Below are 26594 nucleotides of genomic sequence, written 5' to 3' on the forward strand. Positions count from 1 at the left end.
AGCGATGGTTCGAGTAATTTCACCCTAGGGTCCTTTGCACCATGACCCCGAGCCAAACACCCTCCCAGAACCTGTTTTCCCTTGGCGCTGTCAGAAACGAATGAGTTTCTGCAGTCGTAATGGTACCAACTTTTATCTTGTAAATTACCCCACTAATAATGCCCTGAATGGTACGAAACTTCTACAGTAGTACAACTATGTTCTTTACTAATAAAACGAGGCATTGAAAAGTTTGTAAATACACCAAGAGTATTTAAATAATACTTGCCTGATGGATGCTACTATCTGCTACTATACCGCTGCTTCGACGTTACTTCCGTGATTTGGGAAAAGCCTGTAAAAGTCCTGGCAGGAAGCGATTACATCAACGTTTTTTTGGTATATCCAGTTTTTAATATTTTTTTTTCCGAAGTGTTTATAACTTAGTGTTATATAACTAATAATTGTTGCAAACTGGTACAACGAACAAAATATTAGTGCATTCCTGGATCTACATCCTTATGCATGCTTCCTGCCAGGACAAGTAACTTCGACGCTGCGGTATAGTAGCAGATAGTAGCATCCATCAGGCAAGTATTATTTAAATAAACTCTTGGTTTCAATGCCTCGTTTTATGAGTAAAGAACATAGTTGTACTACTGTAGAAGTTTCATACCATTCAGGGCATTATTAGTGGGGTAATTTACAAGATAAAAGTTGGTACCATTACGACTGCAGAAACTCATTAGTTTCTGACAGCGCTACTCGACTAGGGTTCGACCAAGGGAAAACAGGTTCTGGGAGGGTGTTTGGCTCGGGGTCATGGTGCAAAAGACCCTAGGGTGAAATTACTCCGAACCATCGCTTTAAGCTTTCGCAGACACAAAGAAATGAAGACCAAACCCCCTCAGGGGTATATTGGCAACCTGACGCTTGGAAAAGCCTTAATGTCCACCTAAGTATAGAGAGCAACAAGAAAAAAAATCTCCACTGTTCATTTCAAACTGTTAGAATTTTTTTTTGCAGTACTGGCTTAAAGAAGTCCGGCTTGAGTCTGCACAAGCTGAGCACTCCAGGTCGGTATGTGACCCGGCCATGCAGCTTTCTCTGAGTCTCTGAATCCCTGTAGCCATGCAGATCTGTGGCACATATGAGAGAGAGAGGGGGAAGAGAGGAGAAAGGGGCCTCATTCGCTGCCTGGCCTGTGTTTGATTTCCAAACACAAAGAGAGAAGGAGAGAGAGGCTAAAGGCATGTGTGCAGGTTAGGGGGAGGGACGGAGGAAGGAAGCATCCAGGCCTTCACACGTGGGGCGTAAATCTCTCCCTCATAGGCTGGGTGAAAAATAAACAGGCCTGTCTGAGCGTCTGCTCCGCTGCCAGCCTCGGCCAGATGAGGGAGGCTAAACACACAGTGCCACGGATCAGCGCAAACATCTACAGGATATGAGCGCCCATCTGCCTGTCCGCCCGCCCGCTCGCTCGCTCTCGCTACCCCACCCTCACCACTTTTGTTTCCCTTCTCCCGTTCCTCTGCTTCTGTTGTTTTGCTCATGTTGACGTTGTCGGTTCTTCTGGTCTGCTAGTCCGTGTGTATCTCCACCTTGTCTTGTCTATCTACTGAGCGATATGAACCTACCAGCACCTACCAGGAATACGAATAAGAAACGACTGCACATTTTTCTGATGTCATCCTACGGTTGCTGAGTGACATTCGAATGAGTTGATGGCCATATTCAAAATTAAGAGACCACCGCAAATTTGCACACACACAAACATCTGAACACACACACACACACACACACAGACACACAGAGAGAGAGAGAGAGAAATGTGCCCTCTACATTTATTGGCACTCCTGGTAAAGTTGAGTAAAAAAAGGTTTAATACATGTTCTATTATAAATGTATCATAATCTCACAATGAAAACAAGTCGATTACCGAATGCAGCACAAACTGTCGAAGAATGCGAAAGGAGGCGAGTTCAGTAATCTACTTTTTCCTCACAAGATGGCGGCAATCTGAAGAAGAGCAGGATAATGAAATGACTGCACAGTCCACAGGGGGGGCAGTCACAGTTTCAATACCTTACTTACCAACTACAACTTACAAAGGTAAAATGACTTCAATTTGTCTGCTGAAACCCTCTCCAGAGTAACATATCATGTGATTTTTTGGGAAAAGTTAGTGGCTGAAAATACCGCTTTACATTGAGCTAACAAGTTGCTCCCCAAAGCCTATGCAATATGCTATTCAGGCTATGCCCATTCCGGTGTCACTCAAAACTGCACCGATTGTTATTTTGGTCACAAATGAAAATGTACACTCTTTATCATCCAATAAATGTGGCACATATGTTTTTGCCTGCTATTTCACAGAATAAATTTGTATATACAGTAGTTGTTGATGCTGTAACACCAAAATTTCCCTTTGGGGAAGAGTAAAGTAATCTATCAATCTGTTTACCGGTATCTATGACAGGGCAATGTATTTGGCATATTAACAGCAGGTTCAGGTGGCAAATTAGGAGGATGGATGGGGAGGTCATGAATAATGATTCCTTTGTTCTACAAGTGGGGGGACAGATGCCATTCACTGGCTATGGAAAATATTCAAAGTCGTATATCTAGGGTACAACATGCAAAGCAAATCCCTCACATGGAGAGATACCACTGCCATTCTCCTCAGTTCCACCTCCGCGAGTAAAATAAGGCATGCCTTCAATAGCACCTCAACTTCAAGAAGCCGAGAGAAGGCTATCTTTCCCCCAGATGATTATCATTGCAGCAGAAGGGAGTGGTGGGGGCTGGGGTGAGTGATGGTGGTTGTAGTGGTCTATTTGTGGCAGTGTGTGTGTGTGTGCGTGTGTGTGTGTGTGGGAGGGAGGGGGGTGTAGTTGCCCCTTCCGATCACCCACCTTTTAAATCCAAACACTACTTGTAGGGCGTTCCACCTGTTTGCTGCGCAATCCACTGTGACCAATGTGCAACAGGAAAGCAAACAGGGGGATCAGCCCGACAAATTGGACTCGGGTGGGCCAGACCCGGTGCACTGGGAGCAGCAGCCCGGAGAACGTGGGATTGCAGAAGAAGAAGAAAACAGAGAGCGGGAGAAGGAGGGAGAGAGGGGCACGGGAGCTCGACCTGCGCTGTTATTTTTCCAGATGGGCAAAACACACGCCATGATCCCTCGCACTCGCTCGCTCGCTCACTCACACGCTGGTAGCTCACGGCCCGGGGTCACGTGCACGCACCTCTGTTTGTGTTGGATTCGCCCCACATCTGGGGCCTGTGTGCGTGCGTGTGGTGTGTGTGTGTGTGTGTGTGTGAGAAAGAGAAAGAGAGAGAGAGAGAGAGAGAGAGAGAGAGAGAGAGAGAGAGAGAGAGATGGACAGACAGAGAAAGTAAGAGAGGTGGTGATCACATCTCAGATCACAGCTGTGGGTGTTTTGTAACGGCTTTCCTTCAGGCTGCCAGTTCACCTCCCCACTCTCACTCTTTCTTTTTCTGTCTTTCTTTCTCTATCTCTTTCCCCTTTCTCTCTCATACTGTCTTTCTCTCTCATACTGTCTTTCTCTCTCATACTGTCTTTCTCTCTCTTTCCCCACTCTCACTCATCCCGTCTGCTTGGAGTAAATGTGAATTTCATACCTATGTGCTTGGCTGTGTGTGTGTGTGTGTGTGTGCGTGTGTGTGTGCGCATCTAAATGCCGTGGGCAAAGCAGATGATCTCCATGTGCCATCACTCAGATCTGCCATACACACCCTCACCCACACACACACACACACTCTCTCTCTCTCACAGTCATTTCCCTCACTCACACTTGACTATGAAGCCAAGCGGATGAAACACCTACGTGCAAAACTGTCAACGGCAAAAGTCTCTCTCTCTCTTTGCCAAAAGTCTCTCACTTTGCCATCAGCCAGAAATGGAGATGAGATGCAGACATGCAAAATAAATCAGGTGATATTTCATATTCAGCAAGAATGATAGGTGAAAAGGGGATAAAAGTGCCAAAGTGAAAAGGGCTAGATGCCGAGTGTTACTGCCGATTGAGCAAACTCAGCGACATGCCAGGGAACGGAAATATGGCATGCTTCTGGTGCCCTCTAGTGGCTGAAAAGACAAGGCTTCGCAATTTGAGTGCACGAATAACAAACACATCTCACAATGGCACTTTAGTAAAAATGAAGTGCTGTAAAAACACGCTCCAGAGGCTGGTGTGATAAAACAAATCACCACGGCCCTACTAACATAAACTACAGACAAGGACAAGCTTGCACCTCTGCATGTGTGCATGTGTTGCCTTTTAAGAGTGGGTAAGCCATGCTTGTTATTTTGCACACAACAAAACTCGCTCCTGTCCCCTCAACGTAACTCCAGGTGCTCTCGACCTCCTCCTCCTCATCCTCACCCTCTCCTGTCCATTAATCCAAAAGCTGGCGTGTCCTGTGATATCGCATCAGTGATTCCTCCTGAAGGCCTCGTAATTGGGTCTAGCTGACCATGTATATTCATGAGGTCCCAGAGCAGAGGGAGAATGAGAAGGGAATAAGGTTGGGGTGCGGTGTGGGAGGGGGTTTCAGAGGGTTTGGCATTTTTACTAAACAAAGTTATCTTGGCAGCGTCGCATGGTGGGATAAGATAGCAGGCCGAGGAAACGAATTACCTTCCTGACACATGTCAGGTCCAATCCTGAGTAGAGCGGGGTGTGAGGAGTGGGGGCGTGGGGTAGAGGGGGATGTTGGGGTGGACACTACCCCCTCATCCTATCTTTACCCACTCTTAGTATGCAGCAGGAGCTCTTCGCTCACATTCAAATATATTCATCTATTCAGAAGCCCTCGGAGAAATCAGAGAGCCTTGTTGTCCCCTCTTCCTCGACCCCCCTCCACTCTGTCCAGATGGAATTTGTGTGAATAACATCTGTTTAGTGAGGCAGAAAATCAGTACAGGATAGCACAGCGGTGTGGGACTACATTAAACCCCCAAAAAAATAACTGAAGTGGTGTCACCTTCCTTTACTTTTCCCACCCCCCCCCTTCACCTCTACTTCTTCTACTGAAATGTGCAAAAGTGAGAGGAGAGAAGAAAAAACGGCTCTCCTGCAAATAAATGAAAAGTCTGCACTTTGACAGAATTCATTAAGCATTATCCTGCCGTGCAGGTGCTATTAAGAGCCAGATAATTAATCAAAGGGTCGAGAGGCGCGCCATCCATTAGCCGGCCGGCTCCTCGTCAAGGGGACAGACTCCGTGTTGGCTTTATTTCACCTGCTTTTGGCTGCTTTGTTCCTCATTTATTGTGCCTCTCAATTCCTTTAATTAATTAGAGGAATTTCCAATAAAACCAAACAATGCACTCAACGAGACACTTGAGAAGGGAGGTGCAGTCAAGCAAAACAAATTACGTTGGGCTATTTGAAAAGACGTGAGCTAAGGGGTCCTTAGACAGTTTCAGAGTTTGACTATAAAAAGCGGTGAGCACCGTGAGGACGTCGTCTCCAGATTCCTCAGGCATCTGCAGCCCATTTCATGTTTACGTCTATTGACTATGCTGCTGCTGATCTGTTGGTTGTTATGTCTGATCAACCAAACTCATATGTCTGCGCAGAAGAAGCAGGTGGCCTTACCTCTCTGAGCACTGTGCTGCCGTAGCCTCGGTACAGACCCTTCACACCCTGTGAGATGAGAAAAGCAGGGTAAGACTGGATCCAGAGGACAGGGACGAATACAGCACTGCAGGGAACTGTGCTGCGGGTGGAGGGTGTGTATGGATTTTAAAAACGTTGCCTATTACCAACCGTCCCATATTTCCAACGTCTTACGTGTATGTGTCACTTAATATTCATTTCTATACAAACCAAGATGGCGGAATTCCTAAAGAAAAACAAGCACCCACACCATAAGTGTCTCTAAATTAGCTATGTACCAAAAATTACATTTTACCGTGACTTGAAGAGCTGTAAACAGTGTTGTAAGGCTGCGTGTACAAATCCGCTTGGAGCTTCAGTGGCATTTTGATTTGTGATGAGAATTCTCAGTCTAACCGTTGATGAAAGGTTGGAAATAAGCACCCACCAGCCCAGCACTAAACTCCCAGTGTGGTAAACAAAATCGGATATTTTAGACAGTGAAAGCCCCGGTGAGAACCAAACTAGATTTTGTTCAAATCTACACACCTATGGCTACTGAAAAATTTAAGGTTCATTTATCAAATGCTATTTGAAATATTAAAAAACATTGTGGTAATTGGTGGTTCTACGATAGAACTGTCTACAGAAAAAAAACTGTGATTGGTGAAGATGAAACCCATGTACAGCAGGGTACAGCGGAGCCAATGCATATGAACGGTGGACTAACCCTAATTTGGCTGAAAATACTGAAATAACATCATGTCTATATAAAGATGAATACTATGTCTGTGTGTGTGTGTGTGTGTGTGTGTGTGTATGTGTGTCCTTACCTCCTGCCTGAGTGTCGCCACTAGCACCTGGTAGGTGTTGGTGGAGGGGCACGCCTGGGTTCTCTGCTTCACTACCTCAGTGGGCACACGAATCAGACAGGCCACCTGTGACAGAAAAACACATCACATGAGTTGGCCTAACTTGCCAATATGGGTCACATAAGGACACACAGTGGAGGTGGTGGCTGAAGTGGACATCTCCGGCAAAAAAAAGTGGGGAAACAAAAGTGTAACGCCGTTGAAAAAGCTCACGGATAGAGACGGAGACTGGAGGTGAAGTTTCACAGTTGGCTTGGAATTTATTTCCCTATAAATGTACATTAATCTAAATAATGGGCAGTGGGAGGTGTCCTGTAAACAAATACACCCACTTATAACTAAATAAATAAATAAATAAATAATCACTTACTTATCCCTCACTCTAACACTCGCACAATTATAACGAACAGCTCACTCGCAATTACCTCTCTTCAACTCAGTGGAGGTGGTGGATAAAGTGGATATCTCCGGCACAGAGAAAAAAAAGAGTGCCTTAAACTCAAAGATGGTGTCAGATGTTCTTCCACAGCCCTCTGGCCAGAGGTGGAAAACTTCAACTTCTTCACTTCCAAACTTCGAAGTCTGGTCATGTGTTGATTCTACTGTACCTGTGCACTTCCTCACCCAGGTGATTTCATTTAACCTGATTTACCTGGCTGAAAGGCTTAGTGTTACTTAGAATCAGCAAATTTACTGAATGGCTGGAACAAACATGTGGTAGGACTTCTACTTTCTGAAGCCAGACTTTCCCACCCCTGCCTGTCACCAATGTAATGCAGTGGGTGCTATCGAGTAGGTGGTTCAAATGTGTCTCCTTGTTAGACTCCTGGCAGTTGCAATGTGGCCTTGAAAGCCTTCTCTGTGCGGCGTTTTGCTGAAACTCCACTCTCGCTGGCACGGTTTGTTTGCAATAAGATGAAGACACGCGCCTAAGCCCCTGCCTGCGCAGAGCTGTCCGAGAGGCGAGGCTCACCAGTTGTTTATGCCAGTGCCTTGCGAGAACAGCCTGTTCATTACACACTGTTGTTCCTGGCAAAATGGGTATTAATCACCTCACCGGGAAGGGAGACAGAGGAAGAGAGATGGAGAGAGAGAGAGAGAGAGAGAGAGAGAGAGAGAGAGACAGAGGAAGAGAGATGGAGAGAGAGAGAGAGAGAGAGAGAGGAGAGAGTGATGGACAGACAGATAGCTACAGAGAGAGAGAGACAGAGCGATGGACAGACAGATAGCTACAGAGAGAGAGAGAGAGAGAGACAGAGCGATGGACAGACAGATAGCTACAGAGAGAGAGAGAGAGAGAGAGAGAGAGAGAGATGGTTAGACAGATGGCTAAACAGATAGACAGAGAGACACAGACAGAGAGAGAGAGAGAGAGAGTGTAAAAAGGTAAAGGTCAGTGCCATCCGCCGTGTCCCATCACTCCTGGCGCCACGTCTCGCTTCTCTCAAACTCCCCCTCCTCAAGCCTGGTAGAAATGAAATGCCAACGCGACCACAGAGATATGTCAGACGCGGAAAACACGCATTATCAACTGTTGTTCCGCCATTAATATTTATGAGCGCTTCATGCCTCATGAGGCGCGGTGCCCTTAAGGCAGGCCTCCACCTACTTTATTTCCCATTAATGTCGCGCTGGAGCGGAAATGCCGGACTGCTGGGGGTTGGGGGAGATGGCAGAGGTGGTGGTAAGCAATCTCCCCGACGGGGGCACCCCGCTTGGCCCCCTGAAACGCAGCACTGCATCAATCTGCCCCTCGGAGAGAGGCTATGGGGATAGGTGGGGTGGCCCTGGGTGGGGGAGAGAGGGGAGAGGGGAGAGGCAGACCCTGCTGCTAGGCTAACTGTAGGACAGGACCAAGGCTGAGAGAACAGACGGGCTGTGGGGTTGAAAGGCGGACTAGAGGAGAAAAGTGTTTGGAGCCCTGTGGAACTCCATGGGGGTGTTTTTAGCCAGTCTTGCTCTTGTCCTCGCTGTGGCCTGTCAGACGTGAAAGTCCGGCAGGTGCTGACGCTCTGCTCAATCACTTACGCTACTTTCCAGCACAGCCGGACACATGACAGACAGGTTGAACTGCTGCCAAAACTAATGACTTACTCAAGTCTTCGCAGTTGTTCACTAAAGGAGATATATCATATAGGTGATGTATAGTGAATTCACCACCCCCACGCCAACCCATGAAAGGGGTGGTGAATGATGACAATCTCAAAAACCACCAGTAACACCACAGACTGATGAGGAAATCATTCAGTTGAGAAGAACAAAAAACACACGTACATCAGCCTAAAACAGGCATCCAGCCTGCTGATATGACATATGAGATCTGAATGGTAAAGACCTCACCTATCCATTTTACACAGCCAACAGCCAAACCTGAGGTGAACTGGTGCAACTATCATGTAGCAAGAGTGCCACCCAGTGGTAAGCAATGGTAACTGACATGCCATCTGTCTGCTATCTGACCTGACAAGATCCATTTCCGAGATCTCATTTGCTCTGTTGCTTTCCCCGAGTTAACATTTATGAAACATCGCGCATCGTGTCTCTTTCCTGCAATCCTCCAAAGGTTCAAAATTACGGCGCTTAATGGAAAGAAAAGTGGATATGACAAGTAATTCCTCCTTTAATTGAATCGCGGGGCAGGAGTCCACAAGGGACCGCTCACACATCAGCTCGCTGGAGAGAGGGAAGCGGCCGGGAGATTAGATCAAATAAATGGCGGACATTGTTTATTTCAGAGTCCGAGTACGCACCACGAACAGACTGACTGCAGAGAAGCTCTTCTAGCGAGATATTAGCAGTGGTGGATAGTTGGAGTACTTTAGGAGGGTGATTCCTACACGGTAGAGGTCTCAGGATGTCAGGTGTCAGAGGGGCCATTTCCCAACGTTTCATACTTTCACCCTGAAAAGGACGGACGTGGCTGCCAAGCATAAGAACCAAGCACAATGAAGTGTGGAGTAGACCTGGAGGGTTTGTGTGTTGGGATGTCACATGAACAGAATGCAGACACACTCAAACACACACATGAGCATGCACAGACATTCACACACACGCACACATCTACACATTCATAAGTGCAAACACATGCATGCACACACACACACCACGCACACACACACGCACACAAACTTTTAGAGAGCTACAGGGTGACAATGGAGAGCTAAATTTTTAAGACACTTATGACATTTGTCAGCAACAAACCACATTTCGCAAAAAAACTAAATAAATAAATCATTACCAAAATGGTGAAAGCTAAGCAGATACATTGCACTTGGGAAAAGGCTGTTATTGTTTGGGGCGCCACGAGCCATAATGGGTTGAGAAACAACTCGAAAAACCCAAGATGACACTTCTTGGCCCGAACTCTTCCAGCCTTTTCTTGGCTTGCGAGAGGAGACTGGGGATGTGTGTGTGTGTGTGTGTGTGTGTGTGTTTGTTTGTTTGTGTGTGTGTGTGTATTTTTTTGGGGGCGTGTTATTGGGCAGTTTACAGGAGACATGACATGTCATGGCGCAGGGGAAGGGTGTTTAAGTGGCCCTTGACAAAAGCCTTGTCTGTTTGTATCGCCCCTGCTCGTCTTCTGGAGACGGGCGTGACTGCGTAGATGCACATCTCCCGCTGACCGCTTTCCCCTTTTCCTTGGCGCGCTTACAAGGGGGCCTCCACACTCTTAATTGCATGATGAATTTCCTGGCAGCGTCTTTTCCATCTCCGTCGCCATTCATCTTTATTTACAGGCAATTTGGAAGCGTCGCGCGTTAATTAGTGGTAAGTCTAAGATGGGAGCTCTGCACTCGCTCCATTCCTGCTGTTTCTGTGTATCCAGAACTGATAGGCTTGTTGTTTCTGACCCAAAAATGACAAGAGGAAAGAGGCCATTTATAGCCAACAAGAAAAGAAGGCGCTCGTTCAGGAAAACATACTCATGCACATGTACACACACACACACACACACACACACACATATAAATCCATCTGTGTTTCTTCTGACAATTTACACAATACATTACACCCTGATCCCATCTGTCCAAGCCAATGGACTGAGCCATGGCATGCCCAAGACAAGCAATAATTTGGCAGCAATTGTTAACACATCTAGAATCGGAGTTGCATTAACGTCAGGGCTTGTCTGCAGACTGCAGATTTCAAATAGGTCTCCAAATGGCTGAACAGCCATGGCCATAGTTTGTAATTTCATTTTGAGGGTGGTCCTGGACACCACATTGGAGTTAAACACAAGGCATACTGCTTTAAGTTACAAACAGACTGTAACAATGGAAAACTTTGCACTGTGAGTGATTTATGGAAATTGCACGTCATCCAAGATCCCAAGTCTCCAATGTCGTTTGCAACGAAGCACCCATAAAACGAAACATATCCCTGTCATAAAATGCTGTTTTTGACTTTGTAAAATCTCATTTTAACATCACATTGCATTCTTCTCCAAAACATCAGCATACTTCAATATGCGCCAGGAACTGTGCTGTGAGCTCTCATTATGCCCTGCCTGTGTACCGATAGAACATTCCAGACTGTCCATGACCTGAGGACCATCTCACCCAGTAGTCAATCCCATGGGACGCCACAACCCCATCAGACAAGGGCCCCACTGTGCATCTACAACAGGTAATCACTTCCAGGCCTCCATAAGCACCCACATTTCCTCCATCTGTAACAGGACTTTCCTCATAAGTTTAGGGGTCATACAAGGACATGGTCATCACAAGAAAAGCATACAAGGGGACGGAAGGGGACAGGGGACGGGGCAGCCGCAAAAACACATACCTAAAACAAGCCAACAAATAAATAAACAAACAAACACACAAAAAAAATCCATCTGTGAGAGGAGAGCAGACACAGAGCAATATGGGCAAGTGACAGCCTCGACACCGGGGCCATGAATAATTCCATTTAGGACTCGTGTGGATAGCGTTTCCATTCTGCCACTGCGGATTTCGATCGGACGCTCCGATTTCTGTTTTCTCGTGCCTGAGTGCACTTAATCGCAGGTGATAGAAAGGCGGCTGCGTGTATGGGGTAGGGGCGGGAGAGGGAGGTGTTTGTGTGAGAATCGGGGCACAATCCAAAGCTCTAGTTAGGGACGCACAATCAATCACAGACAAACACTTCTTTGCACCGCTGCGGCGGATTATTTGCTGTGCCAAGTTAAGTGGCTGCCAGTTACCCCGGCTCTGTCATGTCACACTGTATTTTCCAGGCACATCCTATGGGAGATAGGGTTTATATATGCAAAAAAAAAGAACAGAAAAAAAAAACAGGGCCTCTCAAACTTGACAAATGAGCTTTCAGCACAGACACTAGGGCGTATGTGAATGAAGATAAAGCTGATATAATGGCTTTCTAAGAGCCTGCTTGACCCTGGCAGAATGACAACAGCTCAGCTCTCCCTCAACCTTGTGGACATGTTTAAAGCATTGGTGGAATCAAGGGTTAGGGTTGAATATGCTTTCTTTAAAGTTTCAGACAATGTGTCTCATTTCTCACAGAAATGGTGTACTGACAAGGGTGTGGTCTCCATTATTGATGGGACCTTGGCATTTATGTGGTGATGCCATGGGGACTGGGGGGGGACTATACTGTAGTGTTTTTAGGTGATATTTGATCCCTGTAATGGTTCAAAAAAGGGGTTTTAAAAGTTAAATCAATCTCTCTCTCTCTCTCCCTCTCTCTCACCAAAAAAGCATGTATAGATTTGTGGCATTCACCTGCTGAACGTCAGCCTTAGCAGTGTATGCTGAACATTCATTCAATATACAGTATTATGTGCATAATTTCCCCCAAGTGTACAGGCCTTGGTTTCCCAAGTCATTGACATAACAGCATCAGAAATGCGACACTGCCCCAAGTGAGCTCCGCACGACTGGCTCCAGCAAGACATTCCCTGAAAATTGCTGTCACAAAAATGACAAAAAGCTGACATATGTGGGTGAGGGCTTCAGGCTGGACTAAGAGTGTGAGCAAGGCAGAGAGAGAGAGAGACAAAGAGAAAGAGAGAGAGAGAGAGAGAGAGAGAGAGAGAGAGAGAGAGAGAGAGAGAGAGAGAGAGAGAGAGACCTTTTCACTTCCAACATGAGACATGTCTCATCCCACACTGGTCCAAAGGGACACACAAATCCCCCCCCTCAGACAGCCTTGCTGACGGGGGACCACACAGACATGGTGGATCCGATCCGGGCACAATTTGCAATTAAACTCCACATCGATCATAGCCACCATGATGCCGACAAGAGCCTCAATCCAACAATAGGTGGATGCTTATGAGCATCTTTGGACACAAGAAATTGTTATCACCCTTACAGCATCACTCTTGTACTGCTGTTTTTAGTCTTGTCCAATCCTTGTCCTTCCCTTTTCAGGGTGCATAACTCATTTTGGAGCACCTGCCCGTGAGAAACATGAAGCTCGTACTCCGACTTTCACCTCAAATTCAATAAACATGCAGCTCATCGCCTGCCATCCATTTTAAAACCATGAACTTTTATGAACTCTGTGAAACGCCAAGGTGATGTGAATGTCTTCTTGCGTAGTGAGTGTGATTGTCAGTGTCGAGAGGGATGACAGGAGGAGTATAAGCCAGGAGCTTAGGCTCAGATATACATTCGGCTTCGCTTTGCTCTGCTCGTGACACCAAGGCAGGGTCAGGCGGATAGCAGCTGCAGATCAAGCTACACCTGCTAACACCTCTGTCAAAGTAGCACAGCAGACAGAAAAAAAATCGAGCTCAACACTAACCAATTACAAAAATACAGCTTATTTATAGTATCTACTATAAATATCAGCAGCAATGGTCTGGTCAACATGTCTGTCAAAGTGGTGATACGTCATCAATATTAGGCTAGTTTTGTCAACAGAAGGTAGGCAATAGAAGAGAAATTAGTAAACAAAAAAGGACCATAATAGAGAAAAGGTTGCATAACAGAGGCGTTTGTGTCTCCTCCTCTAGACTGCCTAGGGGAAGAGCTTTCATGCGGTGAGCTCCCGGATTATCGTCTTTGAAGAGCGTAACAAGCAGTCACAACACACAGGGAATCAGCCGCGGCTCTGGCGTGCAGAATCCCCTTCCTTTTGATGAGCACAAATCCTTGGTGGTGGGCGAAAGGGGTTAAAAGATGGCGCTGCCCTCTCCCTCACCTCTTCCATTCATCAGAGGAGAAAAAGACATTCCAAGTCTTACGCGTTCTGACGACTCAAAGTGCACTTGCTCGGCCCGTGCTATTTCTCTCGCATCAAAGAGACGTCAAGATGAACTTGGGGTTGCAAGCACAAAAAAACGTGAAACCCTTTGCACCGCCTTTACAGTTACATCTACTGTAAACAGTGGGCCAAACAGGCGTGAAAATAGGACTAAACAACATCTGCATGGGGTGGGAACAAATTGTACTGATAGCATTTGAAGTGAGGCGAGCTACTTAGCATAGTAATACAGAAGGCCCAGGCATATGAATGGGTTGCTGTCTACCCAGCGCTTCTGCCCCATGATATTGTGCACTGCCTGTACAAGTGCGTGGGCCCGGATTCTTGGGTCGAGGAGTGATTAGGACTGTACTAACCGAGGAAATTGTGCCGCTCCTTGCCGCTTTCAAGCCCAAATCCCCAGACAAAATGGAAGGAGTCTGGGACCTCTCTGAGAAAACAGCTAAGTCAATATGCAGTAATGAGATCTTGTTTACCCAGCTGGCGGGGAAATGTCGAGATGCCTGTGGCCCTCGAGTCACCCAGCTGCACTGAGAGTGCCGAGCCAAAACCGCATTCTAACCTTTTGCATATTTGTCCGTGAAATTTTCTGGCAATTATGTAAACAGGCGCATTGTTCATCTGGACCCCAAAATGTGCAACGGATGAGAAAGTGAGTGAGGTTATGGCCGTTCTATACACACACACACACACACACACACACACACACACACACAGACTTTGTCTTACTTAGAAACCCACACTCAAACACATACAAACACGCTCTTCTTCTCTCACACACACAGAAAAACACACAGATTCATGATCCATTAAACACAGCTCCATTCATGCACCAGATCTTTTTTTGACAAAAAACAAAGACAAAGGCAACCTACTATTTCTCCGAGGGAGGCGGCTAGCATGTGAGTGACAGGTGCCATGTGCGGTGGGACAGCCACGCCCAGCAGGGACTTAGCGCTCTCGTAGGTGACGAAGAAGGCTGCAGCTGAAACCAAGCACATCGAATCTGGTCAGGGCCCATTACTCAAGCTGTAGGGAGCAATTAATGACTGGCCTGGAAACTTCAATTATCTAATCCTGTAGTCCACTGCCACCACTCAAACAGATCTGCACTGTTTCCCATGAATTAACTGGGCTGCAGATTCTCAAATGAAAGAGTTGGAGATCAGATATCAAAGCAGTATAATACTTATTGACTGGTTTGTGCATGGAATGGTGACAAATGGACTGCAAATGAGGATGATGGTGTACAAATGAAAAGTAAAAGTCTATCTTTTTACATGATCAAGGAAAGTAAGTCATTATTCGTCACTATGCGTATATAAAAGCATGTGAAAAGGCATTTTATTTGACCATATTTAGACAGTAGATGACATCTCATAAATAAATGACTTCTATATTTCATAATCCTTTTACAGTACCCTCCAGAAATATTGGCACCTCTGCTAAAGTTGACTAAAACAGGTATAAAAAATAATCTGTTGGTGATTTATTTTAATCTCACAATGAAACAATGATGAAAAATCCAACCTTGAAGGGAAACAAATTTATTTTGAGAAAAAGGAAAATCTCGTACAGAAATACATATTTTTAACAAAAACACATCACTCACAATTATTGGCACCACTGCTTTTAATACCTTCTTAAGCCTCCCTTTGCCAATAAAACAGCTTGTAATATTCTTCTATGGCACCCCATAAAGTTGGAGAATACAAAGCAAGGGATTTAAGACTATCCGTCCTCACAAAATCTCCCCAGATCGTCCAGATTCCTAGGTCACACTTGTGCATTCTACTCTTTGACTCACCCCACTGTTTTTCTATGGATGAATGAATTTCCAATCCTGTTCAACTTGTGTTTTGGCAGAGATTGACAGAATTCCTTTCAAAATGTTATATATATATATGAATAAATATTATATATTGAATAAATAATGAATAAATACAGCCCCACAATATCACAGCCACCATAATTCTCATTAGGCATGGGATTCTTTTCAGTAAAGTCATTCTTTATGTACGCCAAACCCACCTGTTTCTTGTGTTTCTTGGCAAAGAGCTCCTGTTACATTTTGTATATGCTCCTGTTACATTTTGTATACATTTTGTATAAAAGATTTTGTAGGGCTGCCAATAATTGTGGGCAACATGTTTTTGTTAAAAATGTATTTCTTTTTTCTTTTTCTTGTAAGATTACAATAAATCGGCAAAATATATTTTTTTTATACCTGTTTTTAGTCAACTTTACCAAAGGTGCCAATAATTATGGAGGGTACTGTAGATATATTAATTACACACGCACCAAACAGACACATACTGTACATGCAACCACTACACCCAGACAACCCTGAAAAAAAACCCAAATCTCCTGGAGATAAATTTAGAGAGGGACAATTACCATTTCTGATCTGACAGTAAATCGTTGACCAAATGCTTATGGAGAATGCTGCGAACTGCTAAAATATTAGCCTATATCTTTTTAGTGTGGACAGTGAAATATCCCTAATAAATAGAATGCCTAGCAGGTGGCTATATGGGTGTGAATGACCACAGGCCCCGAGTGGGAAATACTGGCTCACCATTGGGGAAGGAGCCGATGGCTGCCGATGGGACGCCTGCGTAAATGCCTCGGAAGCCTCCGGCCTTGTAGAAGCCCTGCTGGCTCTGCAGCCTGGTCTTAATAGTGTCCAGAGGGAAGAGGGTGAGGTCGACACACATCCCTGCACAGCCACCTGCCTGGGTAGGGGAAAATAAAGGCGTGATGCATTTGAAAGATGATGCATAGCATCACTGTAACAGGAAACATTTCATGCAATTGATAACGTATTTAAACAGCAAAGTATCATCTATGCCAGGTTGAATTTGAAAAAGCCTATTTCATGCACTCAAATTCACTATAGTCAGTTAAGTCACAAACTACAAAATGCACAAATTTAACACAGGAAACAATTACAGTGGTAAGTTCACTTGAGGGATTTTCAATCTCTGTGTTTATTATTTGCACTTTTCCTTATAAAATGTAAGGGCAAAATAATCACAATGACAATAGAATGATACAGTGCTATTAAACACATATGTACAGTACATCTGGATTTGTTACAAAGAAACTAACTATGCTATAAAGCTACTCAATGTGCAGATCAAGTGTAGAATAGTGTATAGCCATGTAATGCCTATCAGCCTGCCTGGGAGATTTAGGCTAGTCATCCATTCATGTTTGAGTTGACAGTGAAAGTTAAAGAAGAAAGTTAAAAGTTGTTTTAATGGGGATAAAGCGACTCTCATGCACATCAATAGTATTGGTCTAAGGCTAAGTTATCCTGCAAAATTTCTTTTTGTGAATGTAATTTCTTTACTGTGGCTATTTCCACAAAATACTCCCTGTCAAAACAGTAAAGCAAGGCTATTTAGTCATAGATATGGCATCTGTTTGACCTTTTATCGTGGCTCTGCTATGTAACAATGTTATAGTGTGATGACTGATGTCATCTGAGTGACCTCCAGGACCTTTCTCCCTCATCTTTTTCCACCCACCTGGACACACTTAAGCTGTATAAGACAGGTCGCTCATGTATGACCCCTTTCCATATTCCCTAGATGCCTTTGCATACTGGAAAAAAAAAACTGAGACACACTGTTTTTACTTTAACCAAAACTGCCTCATCAGACTTAACCTATGTGTGTCATCATAGATTATTTTAAGATCATGCCCAAATCAAACATCTCTGAGCACTGCACAACCTTAACTTAATTTATATGCAGCATAGACATGCAATAGTGTTTCTAATGATTTTGGACTCCTCTTTGGACTGACCATGGGCTTTCAGTGTCTCTTTCAATGACTGTATCCATCTCATGAAGGTTTAAACGTCACACAGAGGCTTTGGACTAGGTGGGCTAACCAAAATTAGTTTGCCATCTGAATTTTACATTATCAAAAAGAGGTGGACCTTGCATTTTTAACGCCGACATAGGATGTTATGTAGACACACAGCATAGGTAATTCCTGCGTGTGCTACAAGGTGTCAATGACAAAATCTTAAATCAAGATTTAACGTTAAAAACTTCCCCACGCTACGTTATCACACTCCTCATAACAAACACCGTCTACAACACCACGACTTCTAATGATCATACTGAATGTCAAGGGACTGATTCGTCATGGACAAAGCAAACATGAACAAAGACAAAGTGTAGAAGTTTGACATCAGACATTTGCTAATGTTTACGTGTAACGTTATCCATAAATCGTAATCTACCACAAGAGATGCGGTGAATTCTCTTCTATCCATCTTGTGTTAGAAGAGTATTATCTTGACAGCTTTAAATCCTCCACTGTAACTGCAACTTGCATGACCGACTCATGTCGGACACTTCACAACAGTGAAAACATGTTTATCAAGGACGCTGCCATATTGGATTCACATTCCCTTCCTGATGTGGTCATGTGACTGGGTAGGCTACAGCGACGTAGCGTTGGTTTAACTTCCGCAGATTTGTTAAATAGCTTTAACCTGAAAGTATGTCTCGCTGCTTCCTGCGATTTTCTTTCTGCAGAGTAACATTAGACAGTTTAGTTGACGATGGTTTGAAGGTAATGGACACAGCATTTAAAGACAAATATATTCAATTTTACAGGGCTTGAATCAGGAGCTATAGCCTACTCCGCCTAATCACCTTTATGAGTTCAGTAGCCTACATAGGCCTTATAGTTGTGGCCAGATATAGTTGTGGTAGCCTACAGTAGTAGTTTTATTCCATTCCATGTTTATTCCTTACATTTTGCCATGAGACTATCCAGTGACAGTGCTGGCTAGGTTGCTGTCAGCTCAGCTGAGCATTGCTGCCAGGTGCTCAGCCATTCCCCAACTGCACACTCTGTCCATTTGACTGTGTTCTAGTCTATCTAGTTATCATGTGAAGTAAACAGAGACTCTTCTGTGCACAGAGAGACACTATCCTGATCTCAGTATAAAAGCAGGGCTGCCAACTTTTCAAAAAACCTTGGAGTGAGATTTGGTGGGGCCAACCAAAATTTTGCTGCTGAAATTTTTGTTTGGCTCATTCAGCATTATACCGTACAGTAAAAAAAAACGTACATCAGTGGTTCTCAGGTGTAGGGACCAGGCATGGACGGATTATGAACTTTTGGGCCCCTGAGCCCACATGTTCTTAGGGCTCCCCACTAATTGTCGCATTGGTGGAAGGGGGGTTTGGGGGTCCTCCCCCAGCATTTTTTTAATTTGTTTGATGTGATTTCCTGTATTCTGGTGCATTTTGGGGATGGCCAATACTAAATTCAATCAGATTCATAGCCTACATCCTGATGTGTTGATATTGAGGCAATGATTCCATGCAAAGGCTTGGGCTTCAGGGCCCCCTGACACCTTGGGCCCCTGGGTCTGGGCCCAGAAGGCCTGTGCAGTAATCCATACCTGGGACCAGGGTCCTAGAGTTAAATTAACATTGGTATCAAAGGGATCTAGCCTACTAGTAGGACCATGGGCGTCGGAGGCATTCTGAAAATGGGTGGGACATTTCAGTGGGGGTATGGGGTCCTCCCCAGAAAATTTTTTGGACTAGATGCAATTTCCTGAATTCTGGTACATTTTAACAGGTTATTTAGATACTTCTATATAACAAAATAAAAGCCAGCCCTCTGAGAAATTAATAAAAAAAGTAAATCATGCATAATTTAAAATAACTTTCGATAGGCTACTTGGCTCACGCAATAAGGTTTCCATTACAGCACCATGAGCGTTCAATGAGCATGAAAGCCGGATGGTTTTGTTTGAAATCCCAACACTCTTTCAACTATATAAGTAATGGTGATCATCAAATACCTCCCCAAATTTCAGTGCCCATCAGTCCCAACATTTAACAATATAATCAAACAGTCCAAAAGTAAATTAAATATCAAACTAAACCGAAAATGTCATGCTTTTGAAGGCCTACCAGTATGCCGCTCCAAGAAACGCATGTCTCAAAATAAAACTTGCATAAGAAATAAAGGGCTGTCTCGAATACAATCCTGCCCCTAAAGGCCTGTACTTTGTCTTAAGACCCCAGCCATAATTTGAGGATTTACAGTATCTAAGTAGACAAACTAGCTTCAGATATCCAACAGAGTGAATATGAGATTAGTGACGGTGGTTAGTGACTGTGGTTAGTGACGTGATGCTGTTAATGGGGAGTTTTACATAGCCTAGCGTAAACCTATAGGTTATTATTTATTTGGCGTACCTATAAGGCTTTTTACCTTATCAAAAGTGAGGGGGACGACTGATCTCTTCAACACTGCGGGGGATTTGCCGCTTGTCACTGTGTGTGTGACAGCAGAATGGGAGAATGCGTGTAACAAAAAAAAAAGTTTATGAGTGATTTACGCGCAAATGGGAGAATCCAATGAAAATGACAATGAAGCACTAAACAGATGCTGAAAACAGCACTGGTATTTCGCACGGCAAAAGTGTGTGTGTGTGTGTGGGGGATTTTAAAAGTGGGTGGGTGTTTGGTAAGAATTTAAGACAATTCTAACAATTTTAAAAGTGGGTGGGTGTTTGGTAAGAATTTAAGAAATGTTTTTATATTTTAACTTTTAAATGCATCAATCAGGTGCACTTTCAAAATAAATTCTGAGGTCAGACTTGCTTATTTTTATGGAAATATTTGTGCTGTAGCCTAAGCTATTTTGCACTTCAGAATTATGACCATGCATACACAGGTGGAATAGTTATGGATATTGCAATAAGTTCACAACCACAAAAACATATGCTAGGCCTACATTTCACAGTTCAGAAACATTTCAGCACTCACAAATGAAATGTTTGCACAGCACACACAAATTATGCAGAAGTGGTCACCTGTGTTATTCAGCTAGTTCATTTAAGATAATATATTGGTCATTGTAAGCCTATAGCCTACTACATGCTATTCCTTTATCAGGATGTACCCATATCTGCATGATGTGAATGTTTGCATATGGCTTATGTCAGGCTTTATATCAATATTTGTGTCTCGTTATTTGATTTTCTTCATATTGCATTAATGTCACTAGGTAGCATGCCAATATAAATATATTAATTTATCTGTGTAAGTGGGATTAGCTGGAACCTGACAATATAAGAACCATGATAGTGGGATAATCTATGGCTGAGCAATTTACAAAAATGTGTGTAGGCCTACTGACAAATAGTTTACATTAGAATACATTATAATTTCGTCCCAATGAGGCTATGTAGAAATGTGTTGCAATTTCAAAACCGGATTAGGCTACTCAGGAACCACTTATTGCACAGAGGAATGCTTTATATCCCTCATTATTCAGTGCGGTTTCACGATTTATTGTGATATTGGGTTTCCCACGTGTTGTGTGAAGGGTTAGTGAGATATTAAACCGAGAGTAATGGGTGTGCACTGTGTGCAAAATGCAAATATGATTAGCCTAAATTGCATGTCGGTTCAATGATAATTTTCTCGCGAACCATTTATCACAGCAACTTGGCGCTAATATCATTGGAAAGCTTAGATTCCGTTTGTTCACATGATGTGTGATATCATATGTATAGGTTTAGTTTAGTTGAACCTCATCTGCCAGGTATTTGACCTACCAGGTTGACACTTCAGCGTGAAAAACACTCAATAATACTCAAAGCATACCTGAAGCCGGGAAATCTTGCGGGGAGATCACGAATGGGATGGCTTCTGAAGTAGCATCGCAAATGAGAGAAAATTTAGAAAATTCCACAGACAGGGGGGGTGCTCTTGAACCCTCTCACCGTCTCTGAAAGCATAACCGTGGTTCAACAGGTAGATCTATAGTAAGGCTAAACTCATTTTTCAGGCATCTGACCGACCGGGTTGACACTTCAGCGTGAGAAATCGGGGGTGTGGCGTGTGAGTGTGTGAAACTAATGAAATGCGTGTGTCTCACGGCAAATGCGTGAGAGTTGGCAGCTATGATAAAAGTGAAGGTGCCCATGATGACAGCGGATTCTGGATTTGATCTGTGAGTTAGGCTATTTCAATGTGGTCTGAAACTCAGAGAGACTCTGGTAAGAAGAGCCCTGCGACTTATAGTGTCAGGAGAATGAAGCTATGGGCTCTCCAATACTATCCAATTTCAATTCAATTTAATTTCACTTATAGAGCGCCAAAACATTACACATGTCTCATGGCGCTTTACAGAGTGTTAAACAATCAGAGAAGGCCCATGAGTAACAGGGTCGAGGAAAAACTCCCTAGAATTGGAGATACATATACTGTAGGAAGAAACCTAGAGCAGATCCATGACTCAAGGGCCTGACCCATCTGCCTAGGATCAGTTACAGATCAGTAAGGTCTGTATACGTGATAAATGAATAAGTTAGTAGAACATGGTGTTTAAAGCCATCTGAGGTATATGTTACAATATATGAGGGCCAAACACAAAGATGGCTGATGACTGGTAATGGTATACCTCACTATCCACTAAACTGCATAGGCTATTTGGTCAGACTACCACAGGTAGGTTGCTATCTGTTGTTTGTAGGCCTTGTTTGTTGCATGTTTCTAGACCAGTGGTTCTCCAAGTGGGGTCCATAGCCAGGGGGTTCACAAAATAATTTGCTTTCAATGGAGAAGTTGTGGTTTATTATTTTAAAAATGAATATCTAGGCCTACAGATAATGACCATTTTTAACAATAAAACAAGTAAACCTTTGCTCGCACCCACGTTAATATTTATCTTGAATCAGTTAACGAAGAACCATTCATACTGCTGCAGATTGATTTTTTTTTCAACTAGCTAGCTGATCGTGGAGAAATGTTTGAGTCAGACCATGGTGTCAAGTGATGCAAAATCTAAAGTTGACAAAAGACAGATCAACACTTGCAAGAAAACACAGGATAGTGAACCTGTTATGATTATGAGGTAGTCCACAGAATATTTTATCCCCCACAGGAGGTCTTTGAAACCAAAACATTTGAGAACCACTCTAGACCATTGCCTTATTATTGCTGTATCTCATATGTTGAACTTGCTATTTTCCTTTAATCTCCAGCCAATTACTTCGCTTTTTATTGGGTGACCAGATTTGGGTTTGTGAAAAAGAGAACACTTCAGCAGGGGGCATGTGTCAACAGACATGGTGAACATGTATGATAATGAGCTTTATTGGCTTGCCCAACGCTAACAGAAAAGCACTGCCTCAAAAGACTATTTTGAACACTTGAAAGTTTTAAATGTGCAAAAACAATAATTAGGCTACAATAAAAGCGGGGCTGTTGAGCTCTATACACACAAGATACATTTAGATGGCGACCCATCTTTATTGTTGCATATCTCTAAATTTGATCCAAGGTGTTTCTGAAAATACAAACTGAATCTTTTACAATAGCTCTAAAACAGATTGTCAAAATTATAGAGCTTAATAATCCTGACCTGTGAAAACAGTTGTGTTGATGGGGACTGATGTGGATATGTTGTCCATTTTCTTATATCTATTCAATCATGTCTGGTCTATTATTAGGCCTACCTCTCTTCAATCCATTATTATTAGATATTTCTTTTGTAAAGAAATAGACCTACATCTATCCCTCATGTTATGCCAACATATTTAATTCACCTGAATATAGGCTACAGTAGATATAGGATTATTGACGTCTGCTGTTGTCAGTGTGCAGGCTATCCCTTAAAGGCAGTTAAAGGGATAACCAAAGTGCCGTTTCCTACCCGAAACTAGAAAGTTGCTAGGTCGGCAATCGTCTAGAGAAGGCCGCTCGGACAATGGCAGAAGTGCCGTTCGTCATGTTATATTTTTTACAGTCTATGGTTATGAGGTTATGTGCCATCAAAATGATTTTGAAGCCGTAATGTTAAAAACCTCTTGTCACTTTAGCTGATGAGCGCTCACCCCTCGCTGCCGTTCGATGCTTTGCTGAACATTGTGTACCCTACCTGTAGGTCGTTGGCACCTTTATTTGCGACCGACACGTAAGTGCCTGCTTTGCATGTCAAGCACTCAGCTTCATGTTGATATCGACCGAGACAAAAACATGGACATTTACGTTTTAATTCGTCAGTGAACTTGCATACACTAAACAAGGAACGTTGCTTGTTTATCTGTATAGCCTACTATCTAGTGCCACTCCCTTTCTCGCATGACATAATTAATTTAAAATTGGTGTAATTGTGCATGTCAAATTTAAGACCAATAATTATGTGTTGTGTCAAGGAGATATTTAGTTTCTCTTGATAAGTTCAACGGCACTAAAAGTCCATTTACCAGTGTTGGGCTCCCTCTTGTGGGTGTTAATAGTCTCTTATCCTGATTGTCTTGTATGAAGGTACAGTGCATTGCATTTGTAGTTCTGCCAAATTTGTATGCTCAGGTAAATTTGTATTTGTCTATTTTGATTGGAAATATACTGCTGCATTTAAGATCCATAGAGATGGAGAATAACTATTAGACTGAATATGAATTTTCATTTTGATTATTTGTAAGATTTAAATATGGGTCTCATGTCATTATGAACCCCACATGGATAGCATGGAACCATCTCATTTTTCGTTTTGATCTGTAGCCCCCCCCGCTGGACTGGACCCCCCGAAAGGAGGGTAGGGCAGACACAGTTTTCTGTGAATATCTCGAGAACCGTAGGGTTTAGAAGGACCATTTTTTTTGTATGTTGATCTCAAGGGGCCATCCCCTTGTCAACCCATTCCATAACCACTCATTTCATGTAAAGCGCCACCTAGTTAAAAACACAAAAAAGTAAAAATGAGGTGTTGTAATCGCAGGTATCTGTGACCTAACAGTCAAAACTGCACGAAATTGGAAGTGTAGGATCATTATGACTCTGAATGCATTCCAAGTTTTGTGAACTTTCGTTCATGGGGGGCCTTACAATAAAATAATTTATGTGTACATTTAGTGACCGTACACCAACAAGGATTCCTGGGACACTGAAAGACCGGGGTACACGAAACTTAGTGGGCATGTAACCCCACATGGATAGCATGGAACCGTCGTTTTTTGTTTTGATCTGTAGCCCCCCACTGGACTGGACCCCCCGAAAGGAGGGTAGGGCAGATACAGTTTTCTGTGAATATCTTGAGAACCGTAGGGCCTAGGATGACCAATTTTTTTTTTTCAGATGTTTGCCTCCAGGGGTCATGTTAACCCATTCCATGTGCACACATGTGCATAAACAGATACACACGCACACACATACATTCACAGTAATCATACATATGACACATACTCACACAGTAGACATATGTACGCATGCATGCACATGCACAAACACACATACGCAGACAAACACACAAGCACACACACACACAGGCAAGATGGGGGTGGGGTTGTATAAAATCAATTTTACATGTGAAATCTATGAACTAATCATGTTTTGGTACTTGTTGTCTAGCAGATACCAGTGAGAATTGAGTGTGGATAATGCAATTTAGTGAGACAGTTAGAATCATATAGGCCTTTCAACGTGATTTATTTTTGTGGAAAAAATGTGCTGGACTGGGCGGCGGTCATATTTTGTACCGCTCTGCGGTACATCTAGTTATGTGGAGGTTTAATCTGTTCTTAATGGTTACTTTGTTTCTCAATGTCTCTCTCTCTCTGACTCCATGTAGAGGTAGTCAATTCTATTTAGAGGTCTGTCCTTAACTGAAGCATCTCATGACAATATATATGAAGAGTTTGGTTCCAAAACACTATACTGTACCTGCATTTTTAAAAAACATTAAGTCATGTTCTTTAATTGTATATTTCAGGTAATGTCAATAACATTGCAGTTTTGTTGTTTTGATTGAGTACAGACAACAGACAGACTGAGGAAGTCATTCATCCCCAGGGCCATTGAACTGTTCAATGCATCACTTAAGGGAAGAGGAGAAATAGACTTCTCCGCATAGTCTGTCTGGCTCTTCACCACCTCCATGTCTTGAACTGTCTGTCCACTAGCCACTTTACCATTGTCTTCTGCCTCACTGTTTGCGTGCTTTATTAGCACATCCTGTATGCACAACCCCTCCCTCCATGCCACAGCCGAACTGTGACCACACTTATACCTTTCTTAATATAGTTATTTATACATATATAGACTTTATTCTTGCACTGTTGAACTGTTTGACTTACTCATTTGCACCATCACCATGACATTCATTCACAAACAGCACCTTGACCCCTGGAGGCAAACCCCCCCGACCCCCTCCTCCCCGGACCTCATCAACCTCCACCCTGGTCATCGGCAGTTCCATGGTTAGAGACCTCTGCATTCCCCCATCATGTAGCGGTCCCTCCAAGGTCTACTGCTTCCCTGGTGCCAAGGTCCTTGACATCCAGCAGAAACTCCCAAGCATCCTGGCCCGCCACACCAAGGTCAACAACATCATCATTACATGGGCACGAACGACATCAGAGATAAGCAGTCAGTAGCACTGCAGGAAAACTACAAAACTCTCATCACCACTCTGATGGGCACAGAAAAATGCTTTGTCATCTCTGGGCCTCTCCTACCTACAGAAAAGGTGCTGAGAGATGGTCCAGACTGTTTCGATCTCCACACCTGGCTCAAACGCTACTGCGCTTCCCTAAGCATCCCCTATGTCAACAACTGGGGCTTGTTCTGGGAGAGGCCCAGTATGCTGAAGCGTGATGGTCTCCACCCAAACCAACATGGAGCCAGGCTACTCTCTGACAACATAAGCGTCCACACTGAGACATTGACATTCTGTAGAAAATATTACAGATTCACGCCCCCCAGGTATTGATTTGAATGGCATTATACATGTGGATGAGTCTGAGAATGTTTTCTGCAGGGTAACATACAATACTACTACCATAGATCAAGCTGTGTCATGCAATAGCATGACTTATGCTTATAGTTCTATTCCAACGTTG

General features: G+C 43.6%; 1 protein-coding gene across 1 annotated transcript in view; it reads right to left on the minus strand.

Moving 5' to 3' along the window:
• Positions 1-18115, minus strand: part of slc25a26 (solute carrier family 25 member 26) — a 47874-nt gene extending 29759 nt beyond the window's left edge. Inside the window, exons 1-5 of the mRNA XM_048253930.1 lie at positions 17955-18115; positions 16275-16431; positions 14572-14681; positions 6443-6547; positions 5610-5657 (exon numbers count right to left, since the gene is read on the minus strand). Of these exons, the coding sequence (XP_048109887.1) occupies positions 5610-5657; positions 6443-6547; positions 14572-14681; positions 16275-16431; positions 17955-17987 (453 nt within the window). The 5' untranslated portion in view covers positions 17988-18115. The remainder of the gene's footprint in view (positions 1-5609; positions 5658-6442; positions 6548-14571; positions 14682-16274; positions 16432-17954) is intronic.
• Between the last annotated feature and the right edge of the window lie 8479 nt (positions 18116-26594).

The sequence above is a fragment of the Alosa alosa genome, chromosome 10 (assembly GCF_017589495.1).
Source record: "Alosa alosa isolate M-15738 ecotype Scorff River chromosome 10, AALO_Geno_1.1, whole genome shotgun sequence".
In the NCBI taxonomy this organism is placed as follows: domain Eukaryota; kingdom Metazoa; phylum Chordata; class Actinopteri; order Clupeiformes; family Clupeidae; genus Alosa; species Alosa alosa.